Here is a 19,283-nt window from a genome sequence, read left to right as displayed (position 1 = left end):
CTGAGATCACGACTGGAGCTGAAATCAGGAGTCAGACGCTCAAATGATTGAGCCACCCAGGGGCTCCTCAATGTCACTTTTATTTTTAATTTTTAAAATTTTTTTTTATTTTTTAAAGATTATTTATTTGACAGACAGAAATCACAAGTAGGCAGAGAGGCAGACACAGAGAGGAGGAAGCAGGCTCCCTGCTGAGCAGAGGGCCTGATGCGGGGCTCGATCCCACAACCCTGAGATCATGACCTGAGCTGAAGGCAGAGGCCTAACCCACTGAGCCACCCAGGCACCCCTCAATGTCATTTTTAAAAGTGTGTGAACTATTTGCATGGCTCGGTTCCTCAGTGCAGACCCGAGACCACGGGTGCGAGGGAGGACCACCCTGCCCGCCTGGTCAGACATCATGCTGCACGCGGGGCTGTCCTTCGGGCTCTCTCCGCTCCAGGCACCAGGAGCAGGTACTCACGAGTGACCGTCTGCAGCCGGGAGGTGCCCATGATGGGCCCATGTGGGGCTATGAGACGGCTCCACAGCAGGGCAGACATCTGCTCCTGGACAGTCCCTCCTGGCGGGCGGAGGATCTGGGACAGCAGGCCCCCATCTGACCCAGGGGCCCGCGCAGATGAACAGAGTAGATGCCGTAAGTGGAACGGAAGTGGAAGCAAATGGTGACGTGTGCCCCTCCCAGCGATCGCCACTGCTTACGTCATAGGGTCCCTGCCCTCCGAGGCCCCCGAGCTGCCTGCATGGCAGGCCCCGCCGGTCAGAGCTCGTCCGTGATCCTACAGTCCCCACCCGGAGGGCTCAGCATGAGGCCTTCCCACCTGGATCCCCCTGTAGCCGTCTGGGTTCCGTTGGCCACTCCGTCCCCCAGCCTGGGTGGAGGGACTGTCTGGATTGGAGGACAGAGGTCTTGGGAACAGCTGTGCTGTCGTCGTAAAGGTTTGGGCTCAGCTCCAGGAACCATGGGGAAGATTTTAAATCAAAACACAGCAAGGTCAATGAAAACACCTCTTTGGTCTCTCAAGCTGGCCAGCGACAGCCAGGACGTCGGACAAGAGAAGGACAAGACGAAACGTTAGCCACTTACTGCCCCCATCTGCTGGGGGCCGCGTCCTGTCCCAGCCCTGCAGCGGCCGGCGAGGAGGAGCCGAGGCTTTGTGCTGGGGGACGGTCTCCAAGGTCACGTCTGCTGCTGACAGGCTGCAATCAGGAGGCCGTGGCCCCGGACGCCCCCTGCTAAGTGGCTTTGCCCCTGGCCCTCACGTGGGGATCAGCCATGCAGAGCAGTAACGTTCACGCTCGGGGCTCCCCGCGGGCACCTCCCCACCTTCACGCAGCTCACACACACCTGCCCATCCCGACACAGGACATGCAGAGAAGGGCAGGAGGCCGCGGGGGGCACAGGGACGCCCCATGCAGGGGCTGATGGGCACATGTCACTCTTGAGGTACCAGCTTCGGCGATGGGTGCCCCTCCCGAAATCATCAGCAAGAATAGTGCCGACCCCTCCGTGGGCTCTTCGGTGGGGGGGCGCCTGGAACCCCAGACTGATCCCTAGGAGGACGTCCCGACAGCCAGGAACGGGATGAGCAGCGGCTCCTGGTGTCCTGCCTGGGCCCTGGGCGGGGGGCCAGGGAGTGGGGGAGAGGAGCTCCCGGTTGCTGGCCTGCTTTGACGGCTGGGGACAGGGATGATGGGGACAGTGGGTTCCCGTGTCCAGCTCCAGTGTTGCCCGCTGGCCTGGAGGCTTGGGAAGCGTGGCCAGAGAAGCCTGGGGGGGGGCTGACTCCCAGGGTCCAGGCCTCGGCTCTGCAGTGGGGATGTCTGCCGCTGGCCATCTGCCTCTGGGCTCCCCGACATCGCCAATGGGACAGGTCGCCCCCCGGCATGGCCTTCCTGAGGGACGCCGGGACATGCTCTCAGAGCAGGAGGTGTGGGGCTTTGGGCATGCAGGACATCTCGGGACCTGTGAGGTTCTCCTCACCTGGGACGCGCTGGCGAGACTAGCCCCTCGCAGAGGCCCATGGGTCCAAGGCCACGGGACCCCTGCAACGTGGAGAGAAGCCATGCTTCTCAATGCCTGTTTGTTCTTGGAAATGTCCTGTGTTTTCATGAAATTTGATGTGTGGACGGCAGTGGATTTGCTGTCACTTTTCTGCACGTTAGTGCATTTCATAGAGTGTCTCCACTGTATATTGTGGTGGACATCCACGGACAGGACCCGCTCATGGGAAGGAGTTTTGTGAGACCGTCCATTATTTTAGGGATGTGAATGCGAGCTTTCTGGGGGCGTCCGAGATGTGAAACTGCAGTCACAGCTGTATCACAGCCGAGACCGATGGGCTGGCCCACGGCAGGCGCCGGAAAGCCCCTCCCCCTGGGACTGAGGTGGGCGCGACGCTCTTAGTGTTGGATAAATGCCGTGGGGGACGTTCTGGGTGTCCCTGTGGGTGGCGAGGTCAAGGTGCAGACCCTGACGGTCCCCTTGGGGCTCGGGGCCCTGGCAGGTGATTTTTTGGTGACAGCTGCCCACATGCCCCTTGGACCTCCACCTCAGGGACACTCGGGGGCGTGCACCTGCCCGACGGTGGCTGGTGTGTGTGTGTGTGAGGGGTCTGATGCGACGCACAGGGTCCGTCATGAGGCCGTCGGAGCGGAGGCCAGGAGGGGCGCTGTGCTGGGCACCGGGGGCAGAGAACATCCCCGGGAAAGCTGCTGGCTCTGACTTGGGGCAGCTTCCCAACCTTGAATGGGGTGCAGGTTTGGCCAGGTGGGTGAGGGACAGGTGGGGTGGACCCCTGTGTGGGAACAGGCCTGTGCGCCGGCGTTTCCAGGCCCCAGGTGCATCACTAATATGAGCTCTGTCCTCTCGGCCCCAGGAGAACCACTGCCGCCGCATCAAGATCCTCGGGGACTGCTACTACTGTGTGTCGGGCCTCACCCAGCCCAAGACCGACCACGCCCACTGCTGCGTGGAGATGGGGCTGGACATGATTGACACCATCACGTGAGTGCGTGCGAGGACTCGTCCCCCTCGCGCCTCCACGGGCCCCGCGGGCCTGCGCTGTGCTGGCTGGTCTGTCCCGAGGGGCCGGCAGTCCCCCAGCCGCAGAGAGCCAGGCTGCATGGTGAGGCGGGGTGGGGGAGCTCCCGCCCGAGCTGGGTGCCCTGAGACCGTTCGTCTGTGGTTTGCTGGTATGTGTCCTCGTCTGTGGCCATCTGGGGCGTGGTCCGGGATGCATCAGGGGTGCAGGAAGGTACCAGCTTCACCACTTAGCCGGACAGGACACCCAGGGTGTCAGCGGGGAGGTCCGGCTCCAGTCCAGCCGAGTCCCACTGAATGGGGCTGCTCGTGCTCGTCTTCGCGCGCAGGGGTGTGCGGGGGCTCTCTGCCGAGGGTGCTCCAAGGGAGCAGGGGCGTCTCCTGGGAGCACCGCGGGCCGGCCGGACCTTTCAAGCCAGCCCCTTCCTGTCGGAGCGGGATGAAGAGTGAGGGACCCTCTGTTGTCCAGGAAAGGCATGGGGCTGGGGGGCTGAGCTGGTGGACGGGCCACCTCTCTGAGCAGTGTGGAGCAGTGGGTGTGGTCCGGGGGCATGAGGTTAACTGGGACCGGTGTCAGGGTCCACACTCGGAACCTGGAAGTGGTGGCCACACGGTTGTATGGGAAACACAGAAGAACAGAGAGAGAAATGCAAACCAGGAGGCGTGGTGGGGCTGACCTCACAGAGGGGCCCTGCAGGGCAGGGTGGGGGCATCCACGAGCGTCCAGGAGGGGGTCCCCGTGCCGGTGGCGGCAGATCTGTGGTGGAGAGACAGACACCCAGTGCTGGGGTTGGGGGAGGAAGACAGCCCAGGGACGCCAGCGGTCTGCTGCAGCTGAGGGGTCCTCTGGGTGGACGGGAGCTCCAGAGCAGGGGGGTGGTTGGGGCCAGTTCATGCAGACCTCGGGGCGATTCCGGGGAGCTCAGGTTCGGGGGACGCTGCTCGTTCCGCCCCGGGGTGACGCTCACCAGCCGCACATCCAGTAGGGTTGCTCACTGTGCAAACATGACAGTTCTCCCATGTGTGCACTCAGGACGGGCTTGCGAGGGGCGGGCGTCTCCTGCCACTGGACGGGGCGGTGCCAAGGATGATACCAGGGAGGGGACGGATCTCCTGGAGGGCGGGTGCGTTCAGGCCCCGCCCCCTGACTGGGTGCTGACGACTCCCGAGGCTGGAGAGGGGTCCAGCCTGTGTTCCTGGTCCGGCGGGTGTTGGGAGGGTTTCAGTTTCTGTGTTGAGGACCACACCAGGAACTGGTGTGGAAGTGAAGGCCCAGGGCTCCCAGCCAGGCAGTGGGGGCAGCTTGCGGGGCTGGGGCTCTCCCAAGGGCACCCAGCCTCTGTTGCTCCGATGCCCACACTCCCCGGGAAGCGTGTGGGCAGCTCCTCTGCACGGGCCCCTCCAGCTGCAAAGTGTCAGACTTGCACATCAGGCTGGCGTGCAGGGCGAGAGGCCGGGTGTCTTGGTTTGTGGCTCTGGATCAGGGGGCATAGACGGTGTGGGCTCTGTTCTCCAGGACCCACCCTTGAGCTGGCGCGGCTGCCGTGGCCACTGGCAGACCCCGACGCAGCTGGCTAGAGCAGGGGTGGCCCAGGGTGGGAGGCCGTCTCCGTGGCTCTGGAGGCCCCTCTCCCATCTCCTCTGTTCGCGGCACATGTGTCTCGATGAGACCGTCCCTGACACACGGTTTACTGCGACGTGAGTGTCCAGGTAACTGTGCGTCTTCTGGCACCAGGATCCAGACGTGAGGCAGAGCCTTCTGAAAGAGGTGAGGGTGTGCGGATGGCAGGATTGGGTCCCCGTGCCCTTCGTCCCTTCCTGGCTGCCGTAGTGGAAATGCTGTGAAATGAGCAGAAACACCATTTCCTATTTTTTTGTTCACGTTTCCCTGTGTTCCTTTCCTTCGCAAATTTAAAAAAAAAAAAAAATTCCAAAATTTTAACCCTGTTGTGTTTGTTTCTGCACCTCTCACTAGAGGTTGATCCATGACTAAGAAAAGTTAAAATTAAGAGAAAATGCATTTAAGATGCACAAGGTTTGGTAGGTGTCGAGGACACGTCCACCGTCAGACCCCTGAGTAAGTGTTGCTGTAAACCCCCGACTCGCGGACTTCCGGACGACGCCCACCGGGGACCCTGGACCCGACGGGAAGCACCCCGGTCGCTGTGGTCCAGGCTCCTCGCGGACAGTCTCCCGGTGTTTCTGCACCTGGGTCTGCCGGAGCGGGTTAGCGGCTCGTGGGCTGTGGCCTTGGTCCTGGAGGTGCCAGGGTAGCTGGGCGGCCGTCGGAGCCTGTCAGTGCTCATTCAGCCTGTCCTGGATCGTACACAGGGGAACAGAGACCGGGAGAGGGCAGGGGTTGGCTGGGCCGATGGGACGTCCCTAGAAATCAGGGGCCTCCCTGCTCATGTGTGCTCCCCACGCGGAGTGGCCGCCTTGGCCCATTTGAGGGTCTGAGAGCCAAAGCCTCTGGATGGCCTCCTTGCCAGGCCCTGTGTCCATGTCCTGTCTGTGTGTTCCAGACAGAAGACCCCATGGTCTTTATTTCACCATTGAAGCCTCTTGTCTTCTTTTAGAGTTTCTAATTAAGATTTTTTTTTCCAATTTATTTATTTTCAGAAAAACAGTATTCATTATTTTTTCACCACACCCAGTGCTCCATGCAAGCCGTGCCCTCTATAATACCCACCACCTGGTACCCCAACCTCCCACCCCCCTGCCACTTCAATCCCCTCAGATTGTTTTTCAGAGTCTACAGTCTCTCATGGTTCATCTCCCCTTCCAATTTACCCAAAAGCACATACCCTCCCCAATGTCCATAACCCTACCCCCCTTCTCCCAACCCCCCTCCCCCCAGCAACCCACAGTTTGTTTCGTGAGATTAAGAGTCACTTATGGTTTGTCTCCCTCCCTATCCCATCTTGTTTCATGGATTCTTCTCCTACCCACTTAAGCCCCCATGTTGCATCACCACTCCCTCATATCAGAGAGATCATATGATAGTTGTCTTTCTCCGCTTGACTTATTTCGCTAAGCATGATATGCTCTAGTTCCATCCATGTTGTCGCAAATGGCAAGATTTCGTTTCTTTTGATGGCTGCATAGTATTCCATTGTGTATATATTTCTAATTAAGATGTTTTAAGAGACCCCCGAGTCTCTGGTCATTTGGGCCGCCAGCCTGCCTGGTGGCCAGGGTGTGGCCGGGAGCAGTCTCTGATGGACCCTGTTGAACCCTCACCAGTGATGGGGCCTTAGGGATGGAGGTGAGGATCTGGGAGGGCTTCCTGGAGGCCGCATCTCTGCTGGGCCACATCGTATTAGGAATAAGTCAGGCGAACGCACATCAGTGCCAGGTCTTAAAATAGGAGGGAGATTGGTCATTGAGTTCCCGGGCTTCCTGCTTTCCTAGGTGGGGTGAGGTTGGGCTTCTGCACGTGGCAGGGCCACAGGGCATCTTATGCTGGGACGGGACAGAGGGCAGCTTGTCCGCCGGGCCGTCCCTGTGTGTATCATGTTTCCTGGTCTCTTCCCCTCGTGACAGACCTCCTCTCCATGGGACTCCTGTGTCCCAGGCTGCGGCTCAGCCTCCTGGCCCTTTCTGGTTGGGCTTTGCCATGGACGGGGGAGGCCCGTTGGACATACCTGCCATGGGGCCCCATGTGGACAGGCTGCCGTCCCATGGCTCAGCGCTCCCTCCCACGAGGCCTCGTTGCACTCCTGTCCCTTGGAGCCCACCAAGAGCCCGCTGCTTCCTCAACAGCATGCTGTAGTGTCTTCTGTAATAACATAACTTCTGCCCACTGGGGGAGAGTGGAAAACACAGGAAGACAGCATCGGAGGGCCTTGGCACGGCTGCCGCATGTCCCCTTTGTTCTGACTTGTGCATTGTGTGCCTCTGACCGTGGTGGCGAGTCCTAGAGCTGGGGAAGGCGTGCCTGGTACCCCTTGGTCACCCCACATGACCGCTTGCACAGAGCTGCCTGCAGCAGGCAGTATCCCCGGAGGCTGCAGGGACTCACGCTGTCCTGTATTCCCCAGCTGGGGGGTGACCTCCCCACCTGGGCCTGCTGCCTGATTTTGACATCCACATACTTCTCATCCCATAAAGTCTACTCGAGGGTCAGGTCTGGAGCTTGGGGTCAGACCCTGGCCGTTCCCAGCTTGCTGCTGGCGGTCGTCACAGCGGCCTCTAGCCAGTGAGCAGGCACGAGCTCCTGACCGGGTCAGGGGGCTACAGAGCAGATTGGAGGTCCCAGTTCATGTCCCATGGGGGCTGCTCTGGGTGTGGAGGGACAAGGGTTGGCCTGGACACACTGTGAGTTCCCCGGGGGCTGGGGCCCTGCCCACCTGGGGCCATGCTCGGGAATTGTGGTCCCGTGCTCCCGCCTCTCCAGGCTCCCCTGCATGGGCGAGCTCATGGGTGTAGACGAGGGCCCAGCCCCACCCCCACGACGTGTCTGTTGCAGGTCGGTGGCCGAGGCCACGGAGGTGGATCTGAACATGCGTGTGGGGCTGCACACCGGCCGGGTCCTCTGCGGGGTCCTCGGCCTGCGCAAGTGGCAGTATGACGTGTGGTCCAATGACGTGACGCTGGCCAATGTCATGGAGGCCGCCGGCCTGCCCGGGTGAGTTGGGACGAGGTGGTGCACTCTGGGCCAGAGGGGCCTGCACGGGGCCCCTGGGATCCCTAGGCCCCACGGGAAGCCGGTGGCGGACGGAGAGGAGGCCCAGTGATCGGACCACCTCGTGCTGTCGCTTCTCTCTGCCCTGTGCTCCCCCCGGGAAGGCTGGGTGCGTTTCCACACGGTCCGTGCCATGCTCCTCTGTCCTCGTCCTCCTTCAGACGGTCCCCAGAGCCAAGGCCAGGTGCTCCCGGGTGGCCGGGAGTGGAATGGGGCCGCAGGAGGGCTCTGGGATACTCAGCACCGAGTATCAGTGGCGCTCGCCCCCATGGCGGCCTGCGTGGTGCGTCTGTTATGTGTGCGCCTGCGGGGATGCTCCTGGCTCTGTCCCTTCCGTCCCCCACTGCCTGCCCCAGAGGCCGGGTGTCCCTGGGATGCTTCCTTCCTCCTCCCTCCTGGATGGCCCGTGGGGGACGCGGCTGAAACAGGCAGCATCTGTCCTGACACTGACGCCTTTCAAGGTGGGCTCAGAGGTCGTGCCACTGTCCTCTGGCCTGGCCGTCTCTGGGCACCTGACCCCTGGACACTTACAGCCACCCACAGACCTGTCCCTCCCACACGCCGTCTGTCATCCTCCACCCATCCATTCTGCAAACACCCACCGTCTGCCACTGGGCGTCCAGAGAATGTGGCCAGACTCCGGTGGGTGGATGGATGGACAGACGGATGGAAGGATGGAATTCACCAAGTGACTCCCCAATCCCAGTTTCATGCTGGGACCTCTGCAGCTAGGTTTCTGGGCTCCTCCTTGAGGCTCGAGTCGCTGAGCAGTCTGCCTGGAGGGACCAAGGCCAGGCTGGGGTGCAATGGAAGATCTCACACACTCCGCCTTGTGGCCGCGTACTGCCATGATTTCCCCAAACTTGTGTGCTGGGTGCACGGGCCAGGCTGCCGCAAAGAGGTGGGCCTGGGTCCTGAGCAAACTCTGCCTGCTCCAGAGGTCCCAGGGGAGCCACGGCGGGCATCACCATCACCCCCCCACCCCAGCTCCAGACCTGCGTCCCCTTCCCCCTGCCAGCTGGGACTGTCACACACGTAACTGGGCCTCCAGTCCCACAGGACTGAGAGGCAGTGGACGCCGGGCATCTCCTCCCCGTCTGTCCAGGGAGGGTGCTTCCGGGGCTGACTGTCCGGGCTGGCCAGGCTGTGCCTCGGCTGGAACCCCCGGTGGTGTCTGCTCCCACCGTGTGCTTACACCCGAGACACGTGCTCCGTCCCCGAGCCTGGAACGCTGGCCGCTGACAGTTCTGTGACTCCGTGGCAGGGTGCGCCCCCCCATGCCTATTGTGGGAGGAGGACGCTGAGTGCAGGGGCAGATGCCCGTGCACCTCCTTGCAGACAGCCTCGGTGCTGGGTGTCCCTTTGCAGTTCAGGGCCAGGCTGGCAGTGACTGTGTCCCAGAGCCCAGAGCTCGGAGGCTGTCCCAGAGCCACAAGGCGGCAGGGGCTCTTGTGCTCTGGTGCCCGGGTTTTCCTGCAGGAAATGGAGGGGACACAGTGGTGTGGGGACTCTGGGCTCGCAGGTGCTTTGCTCTCTGTGGGCGGTGGCTTTGGGCCCCGAGGCCCCGTGCTCAGGTGTCTGGGAGGAGCCAGAGCTGTGGGGTCCTGGGGGCCACTGTGGCTCCTGGGCTTGTGGCTGTGCTCAGGAGATGCGGGCTGAGGGTTTCTCCTTCCGTCACCCGGAAACACACTGGGGTGAGCATGAGGGCTGTCCCACCTCGTATGGGGGAGGGGCAGCGTGGTATCCTTTCCCCTCCCCCCATTGCCTCCCTTCTGCCTCCTGCTCTTGCTGACGCTGGGCCCACTGCACTCGGTACAGGCTCCGAGCACCCCCCCGCAACTCCCCCCCTTGCTGGGCTCCCTCCCCCTCTTCTTCCCAGGTGACCCATGCTGCCCAGTGACCTGGGGAGGGCCCCTCCTGGTCCTCGTGTCCGCCACCGCCGCAGGCCCCAGGCACGGCTGTGCTGCTGTCTTGCAGGAAGGTCCACATCACGAAGACGACCCTGGCTTGCTTGAACGGGGACTATGAGGTGGAGCCGGGGCACGGGCACGAGAGGAACAGTTTCCTAAAGGCTCACAACATCGAGACCTTCTTCATCGTGCCGTCACACCGGCGGAAGGTGGGCTCCGGGACCGACTCGCCTGGGCCTGGGCCAGGCCTTTGGCTGGGCGAGCTCGTGGACCCCCAGTCGGGGCCCGGGGTCCGCTCAGGCACTCAACCATCCTGCATCCTCTGCCTCCCCTCATCTCCCTGGGCCTTTACCCTACTCCTGCAAAACAGAACAGGGATGGGGGTGCACGGGCACACACGGGGTGCTGGGCACACAGAGGGCCTGTGACCGTCGTGTGGGGCACCCGAGGTCGCTCTGTGTAAGGGAACTGACCTGGACGTGCTCGGGAGGGCTAGTCCCTCCAGAGTTCAGGGTAGTGATGGAGGGCACAGGGGAGGGGCTCAGAGATCAACTGGGGGGCACAGGGTATAGGTGAGGGTCTCAGGGCACAGATGGCCCCAGTACTCCTTCAGGACATAAGCAGGTGGGATAGGAGGAAGAGCTTCAAGCTTTGCTGTCCTGTGTCCATGGATCAGGGCTGTGCTATCCCTTGTGCCCTAGGGACCGTGGCTGTGGGGGGGCTCCGGGCCAGGACAGGCTGGGCTCAGTAAGCTCACTCCGGAAGAAGGGGAAGGAGGGTATGGCAGGTATTGGTGGTGTGGAGGAGGGCCGGGTGAGGCGTTGGTGCTGGACCCCAGGATAGCAGGAGTCACCCATGTGGGTGTGGAAGGTGGGTCTGAGGGGCAGGAAACCTGGAGGTGAGTGAGTGGCGGTCCACAGCCAGCTGCTGGCCCAGCCAGTGACGTCCAGGCTCCAGGGTCCCCCCGTGGCCTGGCCCCAAACCTTCCCACAGCTCCACTGGAGGACTGAGGCCTCACTCTGGTTTTCAGAGGCCCTGGGTGTAGGTGAGAGCCATGTGCTGTGGGCCTGGCTTGCTGGTTCTGTCCACCTCTGTTTGTCCTTGAGCACACAGTCCCCGTGACCTCCCTGTCCCCGTCAGGTTCCTGCTCCCAGCCCGGGGGCAAGGGCGCAGCGCGGGTCTGCTGACCAGTGTCTGCGTGCCGGCTGCCGGCACAGATATTTCCAGGGCTGATCCTGTCCGACATCAAGCCTGCCAAGAGGATGAAGTTCAAGACCGTGTGTTACCTGCTGGTGCAGCTTATGCACTGTCGGAAGATGTTCAAGGCGGAGATCCCCTTCTCCAACGTCATGACCTGCGAGGACGATGACAAGGTAGGGGGGCCTCCTGCCCCTGTGGGGACCTCCCCACCCAGGGCCGCCTGGCCCCTTGTGCTCTCCAAAGTGTAAATGCTGTTCAAAGCCAGGCTGCTTGTGTGTTCCTGGATAAATCTTTCTATCGTCTTGCCTTTTTTTTTTTTTTCCCAACTTGAACTTCCATGTTTTTGTGGGTAAACATGTGCGTGGGCCCCAAGCAGCTGTCCCTGAGGTTATCCGTGCTGGTCAGATGCTCTGCCGTGAGGTCTGGAGCCTTGGAGATGGCCCATGAGCCCGGGCGCCATTGGGCAGGCTTGTCTCCGGCTGCCCCCACCACCGGGTCGTCTGCTGTGCACCTGCTCGCCCCTCTTTGTGTTCAAAGCTGTCCAGTCCATGGAAGGTGGCCTCCCCTGGGGGTGCCAGCCTTGTGGCCTGGCTGCCAGGATATTCCCCCTTTTCTCTCAGGTTGGTCATAGCTGTCTCTGGGTGTTCTGGTCTTCTGCTGGGTTTGGGGGGCAGTGCTGCTCCGTGGCGGTCCCAGAGTCCACTTCAACCATGTTGGTCTTGTATCTCAAGGGGCAGAGACCCTGGTCATCTGGGGCAGGGGTTGCATCCCAGGAGCCTGGGATAAGCCTGGAGTGCCGTCCCTTTCCCTTCTGTGCCCTCATGTCCTGGGCCCCCCAGCCCAGTGTGGCTCCGTCCGTGACCCATGTCCATTTGCCAAGAACGCGCGGCTATCCACCTGCTCCTGTTTTCCCTGCCGTCCGGGATATTGTGCGGTGACACGGAACTCCATCCCTGCAGTTCTGGGGTTGTTCGGGAAGAAGCGAGATTCTGCCAGGCACTCCTGGGGGTTCTTGCCGCATAGGTTTTTGTGGTTTTGACTGTGAGCGCACATTTGCGAGAATTTTGCTGGAAGTTCTTGAAGAGCTGCGCTGACGTGGGTTCTATCAAGACTGGCTTTCCCCTCGGCCAGTGTGCTCGGTGGATTTTGGAAGTCCCAGGCAGGTAGACGTGTGCAAATGTGTTCCTGGGGGTCTCCTTTGTGCAGACCCTGGTCTAAGAGTGTTCCCCATGCAAGGGCTCCCCTCACTGGTGTTTGTGATGGGGCCACTGGAGGCAGGCCGTCTTAGAGCTTTGACCTCACTGTCTGCCCTGCTCTCGCCCTGTGTCGCTGTAGCTGGCTCGTGAGGGATGATGGGCTCTCTAAGCTCCCCGGGTCTCAGACAGCAGCGGTAGGTCAGCCACCTGCCCAGCCTGGGTTCCCACATCTGGATGTCCTCTAGTAACTTTCTTACCAGCTTCACGTGCATTTGAAAGTGTATGTGCGTGCACGTGTATGAGGGTGTATTTGGGGTAGGCACGTGCACACACATGTGCGTGCACCACTGTGTCACATGAGTGTGCATGTATGCACATGTACATGAATTGTGCACATGCATGCACGTGTGAGTGTGCATGAATATGTCCATGCAAGTATGTGCTGATGTGGGCACTGATGTATGCATGAGTGTGCACATGTGGACATGTGAGTGTGCACGCATAAGCGTGCGCATGGAAGTGTCCACGTGAGTGTGTGCATGTATGAGTGTACACACACACGTGTGCCTGCACGTATGGGTGTGTGCACACACGAGTGCACACGTGCATGCACACACATGTGCCTGTGTGATGAGTGTGAATGCATGTGTGTACATGTCTGCGTGTACAAATGCCTGTGCATGCACCAGTGCGTGTGAGTGTGCATGCATGAGTTTGTGCGTGCAAGTGTCCACATGAATGTATGTATGAGTGGTGCACAGTGTGCCTGTGTGTGGGTTGTGCATGTGTGCATGAGTGTGCACATGTGTGCACGCACACCTGTGTATGTATGTAGGTGTGTGTATGAGTGTGTACACATGAGTGTATGGGTGCACGCATGTATGTGTGTGCATGTATGAATGCACAAACGTGTGCGTGCACATGCGTGTATGGCCCTTCCCTCCCTGTTGTCCTGCAGTCGCTACTGGATCCCTCGTCCCCATCCTGCTCCTCCTGCCCCTCCTGGGAGCACAGAGCCGGTTTCCTCCTGTCCCCGCATCCTGATCCTAGCCCAGCCCCTGACGCCCGAATCTGAGTGCGTGGGGGCCTCCCAGGTCAGGCTCCGCCCACCTCGAGACTCTGCTCCTTCATCTCTGTGTGCTCCAGCCTCCCTCTTTGGGGGACTCCTGCTGCCTCACGCTCTCCCGGGTGCCTAATGCACCGTGCAGGTGTGCGCCCCTGCCATTGTCCCTGTCACCATGCCCGGTGCCCCAGCGTCCAAGGCCAAGCCCCCCAACCGTCCTGTGGTTTCAGGGCTCCCCATCTGCACACAGCTCCCCGAGCTGAGAGGGTCTCTGAGCCCCAGGCTTCACCCCATGTCTGGTCCCTCCCCACCAGCCACACTCCTGGCCTCCATGGCCCGGGTGGTTCCCCTGCCAAGACAGAGGCACAGGCAGGTAGTGGGTTGGGGGCCTGCGGCTTCCCCTCATCGTCATCTACTCATGAGGACTGAAAATAAGCCCCACCGTGCAAGATGGCAGTGTCTACATCGTGGGAGGCCCCCCAGTGGTTGGGACAGGGCAGTGACAAGGCTGGTGGTCTGGACAGGGTAGAGAGGCGCAGAGGCAGGGCCGGCCCACTAATGAGGGCTCCTGGGGAGGTGACCATCTAGTGACCTGAGGGGCAGGCCTTTCTGCCTGCAGACACTGTCCGCACGGCCCCCAGAGCCTGCGTCCCCTTCGGGACATGGTCTCTCACTGGCCCTGCATCCCGATCCTCTGCGTCCAGGCCTGAATTCCATGCGGGCGCGCTCGCGTGTGGTCAGGGTGGGGGTTCTGACCGGACAGCGCCGGGCGGGTCTGTCCCGCTGCCTACTGTGTGTCACGTGTATGAATTTAACGAAAGTCGGCGGCATGACCTATGTGTGGTTTGGTCACTTGTTTTGTCACCTGCCAGTACGGCATCACAAACGTTTCTCATATTAATAAATGTTCCTCCAAAATACGATGTTTATGTCACTGTGGGGGTCTCCAAACTGAGGATAGACTCTGTTGATTCTACGTCTATTGACGTTTAGGTCATTTGTGAATCTTTTGTTTCCCGGGTGGCGTGAATAACTCACAGCGTTTTTCTCACGGAGCTCGTGGACGTCTATGATCGCCTTGGGACACGCACGTCTGTGGGTCCCGGCTCGGCGAGAGCGGCGTACGGTCCATGTCCACACCGCTCCCTGCGCCCTGCCCAGTGCTGCGGGTCTGCACACGCGCTCCCGCGTCTGTGTCTCCATCCCGGCCAGCAACTTTGCAAACATCGTTTCTACCATTTCGGTGGGAACTTAACAGAGAGAACGTCCAGCTCATCTGACACTCATCCTAACTTCCTCCTCTGCTCTTGGGTGTTCTCGATGCACGGTCAAAGCGTGTCTGGCTCCTTCTCCACCTCGTACTGTTTCCAGCGGGAGAGGCACTCTTTTTCCTTCTGGCTTTGCAGACTGTCACTGTGACGCTTTTGGTCAGAAGCAACCACCCACGTGGGCAAGTGTTGGCACTTCTGCAAATGAGTGGATGTGCAATTTCAGAAACTGCGTTTAGTAGCTACGGAGATGACCCTTCCGGTGGTTTTCTCCCTGACTCGCACAGGGACGGGGCACAGGACCCTCTGGCGTCTCCGGGACGCTGAGTAGCTGCTCTCGCTGCCTGAGCCGCACAGTCAGGAAGCCTGAGCTGCACAGTCAGGAAGCCTGAGCTGTACACCCAGCCTGTGCTTATCTGCTCTCTGCCCAGGAAAGTGCCGGCTCTCCTCTCTGCAGACATAGTCACGCGTGGGCCCCTCTTGTGTGGCTTCTAGTTGTTGCTGGAGTGGACGCGGTGAGCCCTGTGGCCGCCAGCAGCCCTGGGCAGGTCAGTCCCAGATGGGTCAGCCCAGGGCACAGTAACTGTTAGCCACTCACCACCTGGCACCCCGACTCAGGCAGGCGCTCCCTGACTGTGGTCGGGTCTCAGGCCAGGTCTGCCATCTGGTGACAGTGTGCACGGTGCTGGGAAAGCTAGGCCAAGTGTGGCATCCTTCCCTCTCAGGCCTCAGCAAGGACTATTCGAGCATGGGCATGGGGTCTCTCAGTGCTCTCCGTGCCCCTCCCATCCTGTGTGTCCGGCCCGTTCCAGCAAGAGGTTCTGCTCCTCTCACTGAGGGAACTTTGCAGCTGCTTCACCAAGGCCTTGGGTGCCCAGGCCTGGCTCTCCCCCTGCTGTGCCCCGTCCTGGGTGGGGAAGCCCACCCGTTCCCAGGGTGACCGTCATTTCTAGAAAGTCACCTGTGAAGTGATACCTTCAGGTCAGGGCCTGGGTCCTGGGGCATTTCTACAGTATGAGGGTCGACCACACCACGGAGAGCAGGGAAGGAGGGAGACGGGGGTACAGGATGGGAGGGAGCAGCCACCTGCTGACTGCACCCCAGAGGGCAGGGCCATGCATCGCTGTGTGCCGTCCTCAGCTTGTGCGTCGTGGGTGGGAGGTACTTTTGCTAGTCTCTGCTGCTCTCCTGCCTTAGGGAGCAGTGTGTCTAAGCCAAGCCCCAGGGAGTGCCCTCCTGCCCATCCCCACCCAGACAAGGCCATCACTGGGCGCTGCAGGAGGTGCTGTCCTTCCTGTCCACCAGCTCACCACCCGCGTCTCCTAGCACCCACATCCCATGGTGGGGGGGGCAACTGGGAGTGGAGGGGCAGATGGGTACCGGCCCCCAAGGACACCACCTCACACACGGGTGTGCTCAGAAGTCCTGCTAGCGAGCAGTGGGCTCCGTGGCATCAAAGAAAACCCCAGTCATGGTGGCTTGAATGAGAGATTAGCTTTCTTAGGTTAAAATATCCCTGGAGAGCAGGCAAGATGGGGCTAATGTGGCGGTTTCACAATCATCTTGCACTAGAGCTTTCTGTGATACTATTATGGCTTGTCTGCTGTCACCTCATGGCCCAAAACAGATGCTAGGGCTCCAGTCATTGCATCCATGTTCCAGCTGGTGGAAAGGAAGGGGAGCAGGTGAGTACATTTCAGCCGCCAAACCAGCTTTCCTAGCCTGCCCAGGCCTGCTCCTCCATGTCCCCACAAGCCTTGCCTTTGACCAGAGCCGGTCACGTCTCCTGCCCTGGGTCAGTGAGCTGAGTGGTGGCTGTCAGCCTCCCAGGAGCCCACCCCGCAGCCTGGCCTTTCTTCCCGGCTTCCCAGGAGAAGCTTATAGTTCCCGATGTGTCTGCCTTGTCTGGGTCTCCATGTGGACGGGGCCTTCAACCTACCTGCTGTCGCCACTGAGAATACGGAGAGCCAGCTCGAGGACCCGGTCTGGGCCAGCGTGTTTCCAGCTCCTCCGAAGCACGAATGTCTCAGGTCCTGTGAGAGCGCCCCTCGGGGGCCCCCTTTGTTCTCACGTGTCAGACCAGGAGGTTGGAGCGCGGAGAGGTTAAGCAGCTCAGTCACGGTGCACAGAGCCCAGCGTTCAGGTCTGCACTGAAGCCGCCAGCCTTCCCTTTTGCAGGTGCAGAAAGACTCGGGCAGCCAAGTTCCACAGCAAAATGAGCAACAGTTTTCTCTTAACCTTGATTTTGAATCGTTTTCCAAGGAAATACATGTTTCCTTGGAAATACATGTGGAATATTGAGAAAAATATGGAAAAGAGGGAGACCGTGATCCCACCCGCAGGAGGTGGCCACAGCTCCCGTCCTGTCCCGTCAAAGAGGCTGCAGGTCAGGGTGCAGCAGGTCCTCCTGTCTCACTGCCCAGACTCCCCTGCATGCCCAGGACGGCGCAGCCCCCCAGAAATCAGCCCTGCCCTCGTTGGCCTCTGCAGACCCGGAGGCCACACCTGCTCCTCCCAGAATAACTAGCACCGTCCTGGAGATCCAGGGGCCGTGGTGCCCGCCGGCCTTTCCCTGCACGCCGGGTGCTCACGGGACCCGACCCACTGTTACGGGAGGTGGCAGGGTGCGCCGCCCCCCCCCCCCCGCCCGGGTCGCAGCTCACCCAGCGTCCACACGAACCAAAATGATGGCATGAGCTCTGGTGACCGGTGTGTGTGGCTCTGGCCCGCGTCATCTTGGCGGCCGCACCCCAGATCCGGAGCATTTCCTTCATGGCCACGGTCCCCCTTGTGCTGGGGTCACACCACCGCCCTCCCCAAAGCTCTCCGTGCCGTGACTCACACTTGAGAGTGTCGTATACACCCTGTGACCCTGGCTCTTTCTTCAGACTCAGCACAAAGCCCGGGGGTCCGTCCAGGCCGTTCCCGCCTCCGCAGCTGCCTCCTGGCCGTGGCCAGACGTGTTCACGGTGGTTGGGGGGGAACCGCCGCTGGCGTGGCCTGTTGAAGGACCTTTTGGTTGTTTCCCACTTGGACTGTTGCAAATAAAGCAGCAGCAACCGCTCACGTTCAGAGTGTCATGTGCATATAACTGCGTATTAGCTGGGGACATGCCCAACTGTGCCGCCGCGGGGTCTTCGTTATTTTATTTTCATTTTTTTTTAAGAAACCGCCAAATCGTTGGCGGCGTGATTGCCCCATTTCACGTTCCCGGCAGCCACGTGTGAGAGATCCGGCTTTTCTCACCAGCCCGAGGTGCCGGCACTGTTTCCAGAACGTTTTGGCCGTCCCAATAGGTGTGTAGTGACGCCTCAGGATTTTACTTGGCGTGTCCCTCGTGGTTAATGACGCCGACTGTCGTTTCCAAGTCCTTATTTTCTGTCCGCATCGTTTTCTCTTCTGTTTTTGGGAAAATGTCTGCTTTGCTTTCTCATTCGAGTGATTTCTTGGTGCTGTGGAATTCCGGGAGTTCTTGATAAACTCTCGATTCTTCCTTTGTACGTGTGGTTTGTACGTGTTTCCACCCAGCCTGTGGTTTGTCTTTCACAGGACAGACGTTTTAAATTGCGAGGATGTCCAGTTTACTGATGTTTTTCCTTGTGAATGGTGTTTGTGTTTGGTGTTGTAGGAGCTCTCTCTGTAGTCCAGACCCCGAAGATGGTCACGTTTCTTCTAAGAGTTGATCCTTATCTGTTTTATAGTTAAACCTATGGTGCGTTTTGAGTTCATCTTTTATAAGGTGCAAGGTTTGGGTCAAGATTTACTTCTTTGCGTGTGGACGTCCATTTGGTTCAAAGCCATTTGTGGAAAAGACTACCCCTCCCGCCATTGAACTGCTGTTGCGCTTTTGTCCAGAATCATCCCCTGTACTTGTGTGAGGCTGTTTCTGGGCTGTCTCGTGTGTTCTTTTCCTCCTCCAGCAGCAAACTCTCCTGATCAGATGAGCTATGCAGTAAGTCTAACATTGGGTTGAGTGATTTTAAGAAAAATGTCTTCTAATCCATGAGCACACGTGTCCCTCCGTGCACTGAGATCTTGGATGTCTTTCATCAGCGTCACTGATACTGATGAGAGTATGTGATCGAAAATGATGGAGATGATGAGAAAACTGATCGCGTCTTCAGCATAAGAGTTGTGTATGTGTTTTGTTAGAATCATATCTAGTCCTTCATTTTCCCCTGTGATTATAAATGGCGCTGGATTTTAACTTTGGTTGTCACGTGCTGATTGTTAGTTTAGCAAATATCTTTATTTACTTGTCTATTTTTAGAGAGAGAGAGAGAGAGCATGTGTGGGACCGGGGGAGGGGCAGAGGGAGGGAGAGAACCTCAAGGTGACACCCCACTGAGCGTGGAGTCTGATGTGGGGCTCGATCCTGCAACCCTGAGATCACGACCTGAGCGAAAACCAAGTCAGACACCCAACTGACTGAGCCACTCCAGCACCCCAATAAATAGCCTTTTTATGTTTATCTTGCATCCAATGACCTTGTGGAATTCATTTGTCCTCCCCTTGGACATTTCTATGTAGACCATCATGTCATCTGCAAACAGGGCCAGTTTTGGTTCTTTCTTTCTAGTATTTGCCTTTTATTTCCTTTTCTTGCCCTATTGCAGTGGCTGGGTCTCTAGCGCCGCTAAAAGTCAGGGGGAAGGCGTTCCATCATTCACCAGCGCATAGGATGTTAGCGGTTGGGACTAAGTAGGTTTCCATCTGGTGGGGAATTTCCCTCCCTCCCTAGCTGTCTGATTGTGTTTATCAAGAACGAGTATCGGATTTTGTCAAGTGCCTTTTCTGTATTGATTGACACACCATGGGATTTTTTTTTTTTATCTGTGGTTAATAGGGTGTTATCGTGGTGTAGGCTTCAGTGTTCGGATGTGTAAGCAGACTTGTGTCTCTAAGAAAGGTCGTGGTGT

At 59.4% G+C, this 19,283-nt stretch overlaps 1 protein-coding gene across 1 annotated transcript in view; it reads left to right on the top strand.

Annotated features, from left to right (window-relative positions):
- ADCY1 (adenylate cyclase 1) overlaps nt 1-19,283 on the top strand; it is a 90,409-nt gene that overhangs the window by 46,316 nt on the left and 24,810 nt on the right. The window contains exons 5-8 of the mRNA XM_044245717.1: nt 2,880-3,007; nt 7,512-7,670; nt 9,705-9,846; nt 10,855-11,010. Coding sequence (XP_044101652.1) covers nt 2,880-3,007; nt 7,512-7,670; nt 9,705-9,846; nt 10,855-11,010 — 585 coding nt within the window. The remainder of the gene's footprint in view (nt 1-2,879; nt 3,008-7,511; nt 7,671-9,704; nt 9,847-10,854; nt 11,011-19,283) is intronic.

The sequence above is a fragment of the Neovison vison genome, chromosome 4 (genome assembly GCF_020171115.1).
Source record: "Neovison vison isolate M4711 chromosome 4, ASM_NN_V1, whole genome shotgun sequence".
Taxonomy (NCBI): Eukaryota; Metazoa; Chordata; class Mammalia; order Carnivora; family Mustelidae; genus Neogale; species Neogale vison.
This window is presented reverse-complemented; position numbering and strand designations above follow the sequence as displayed.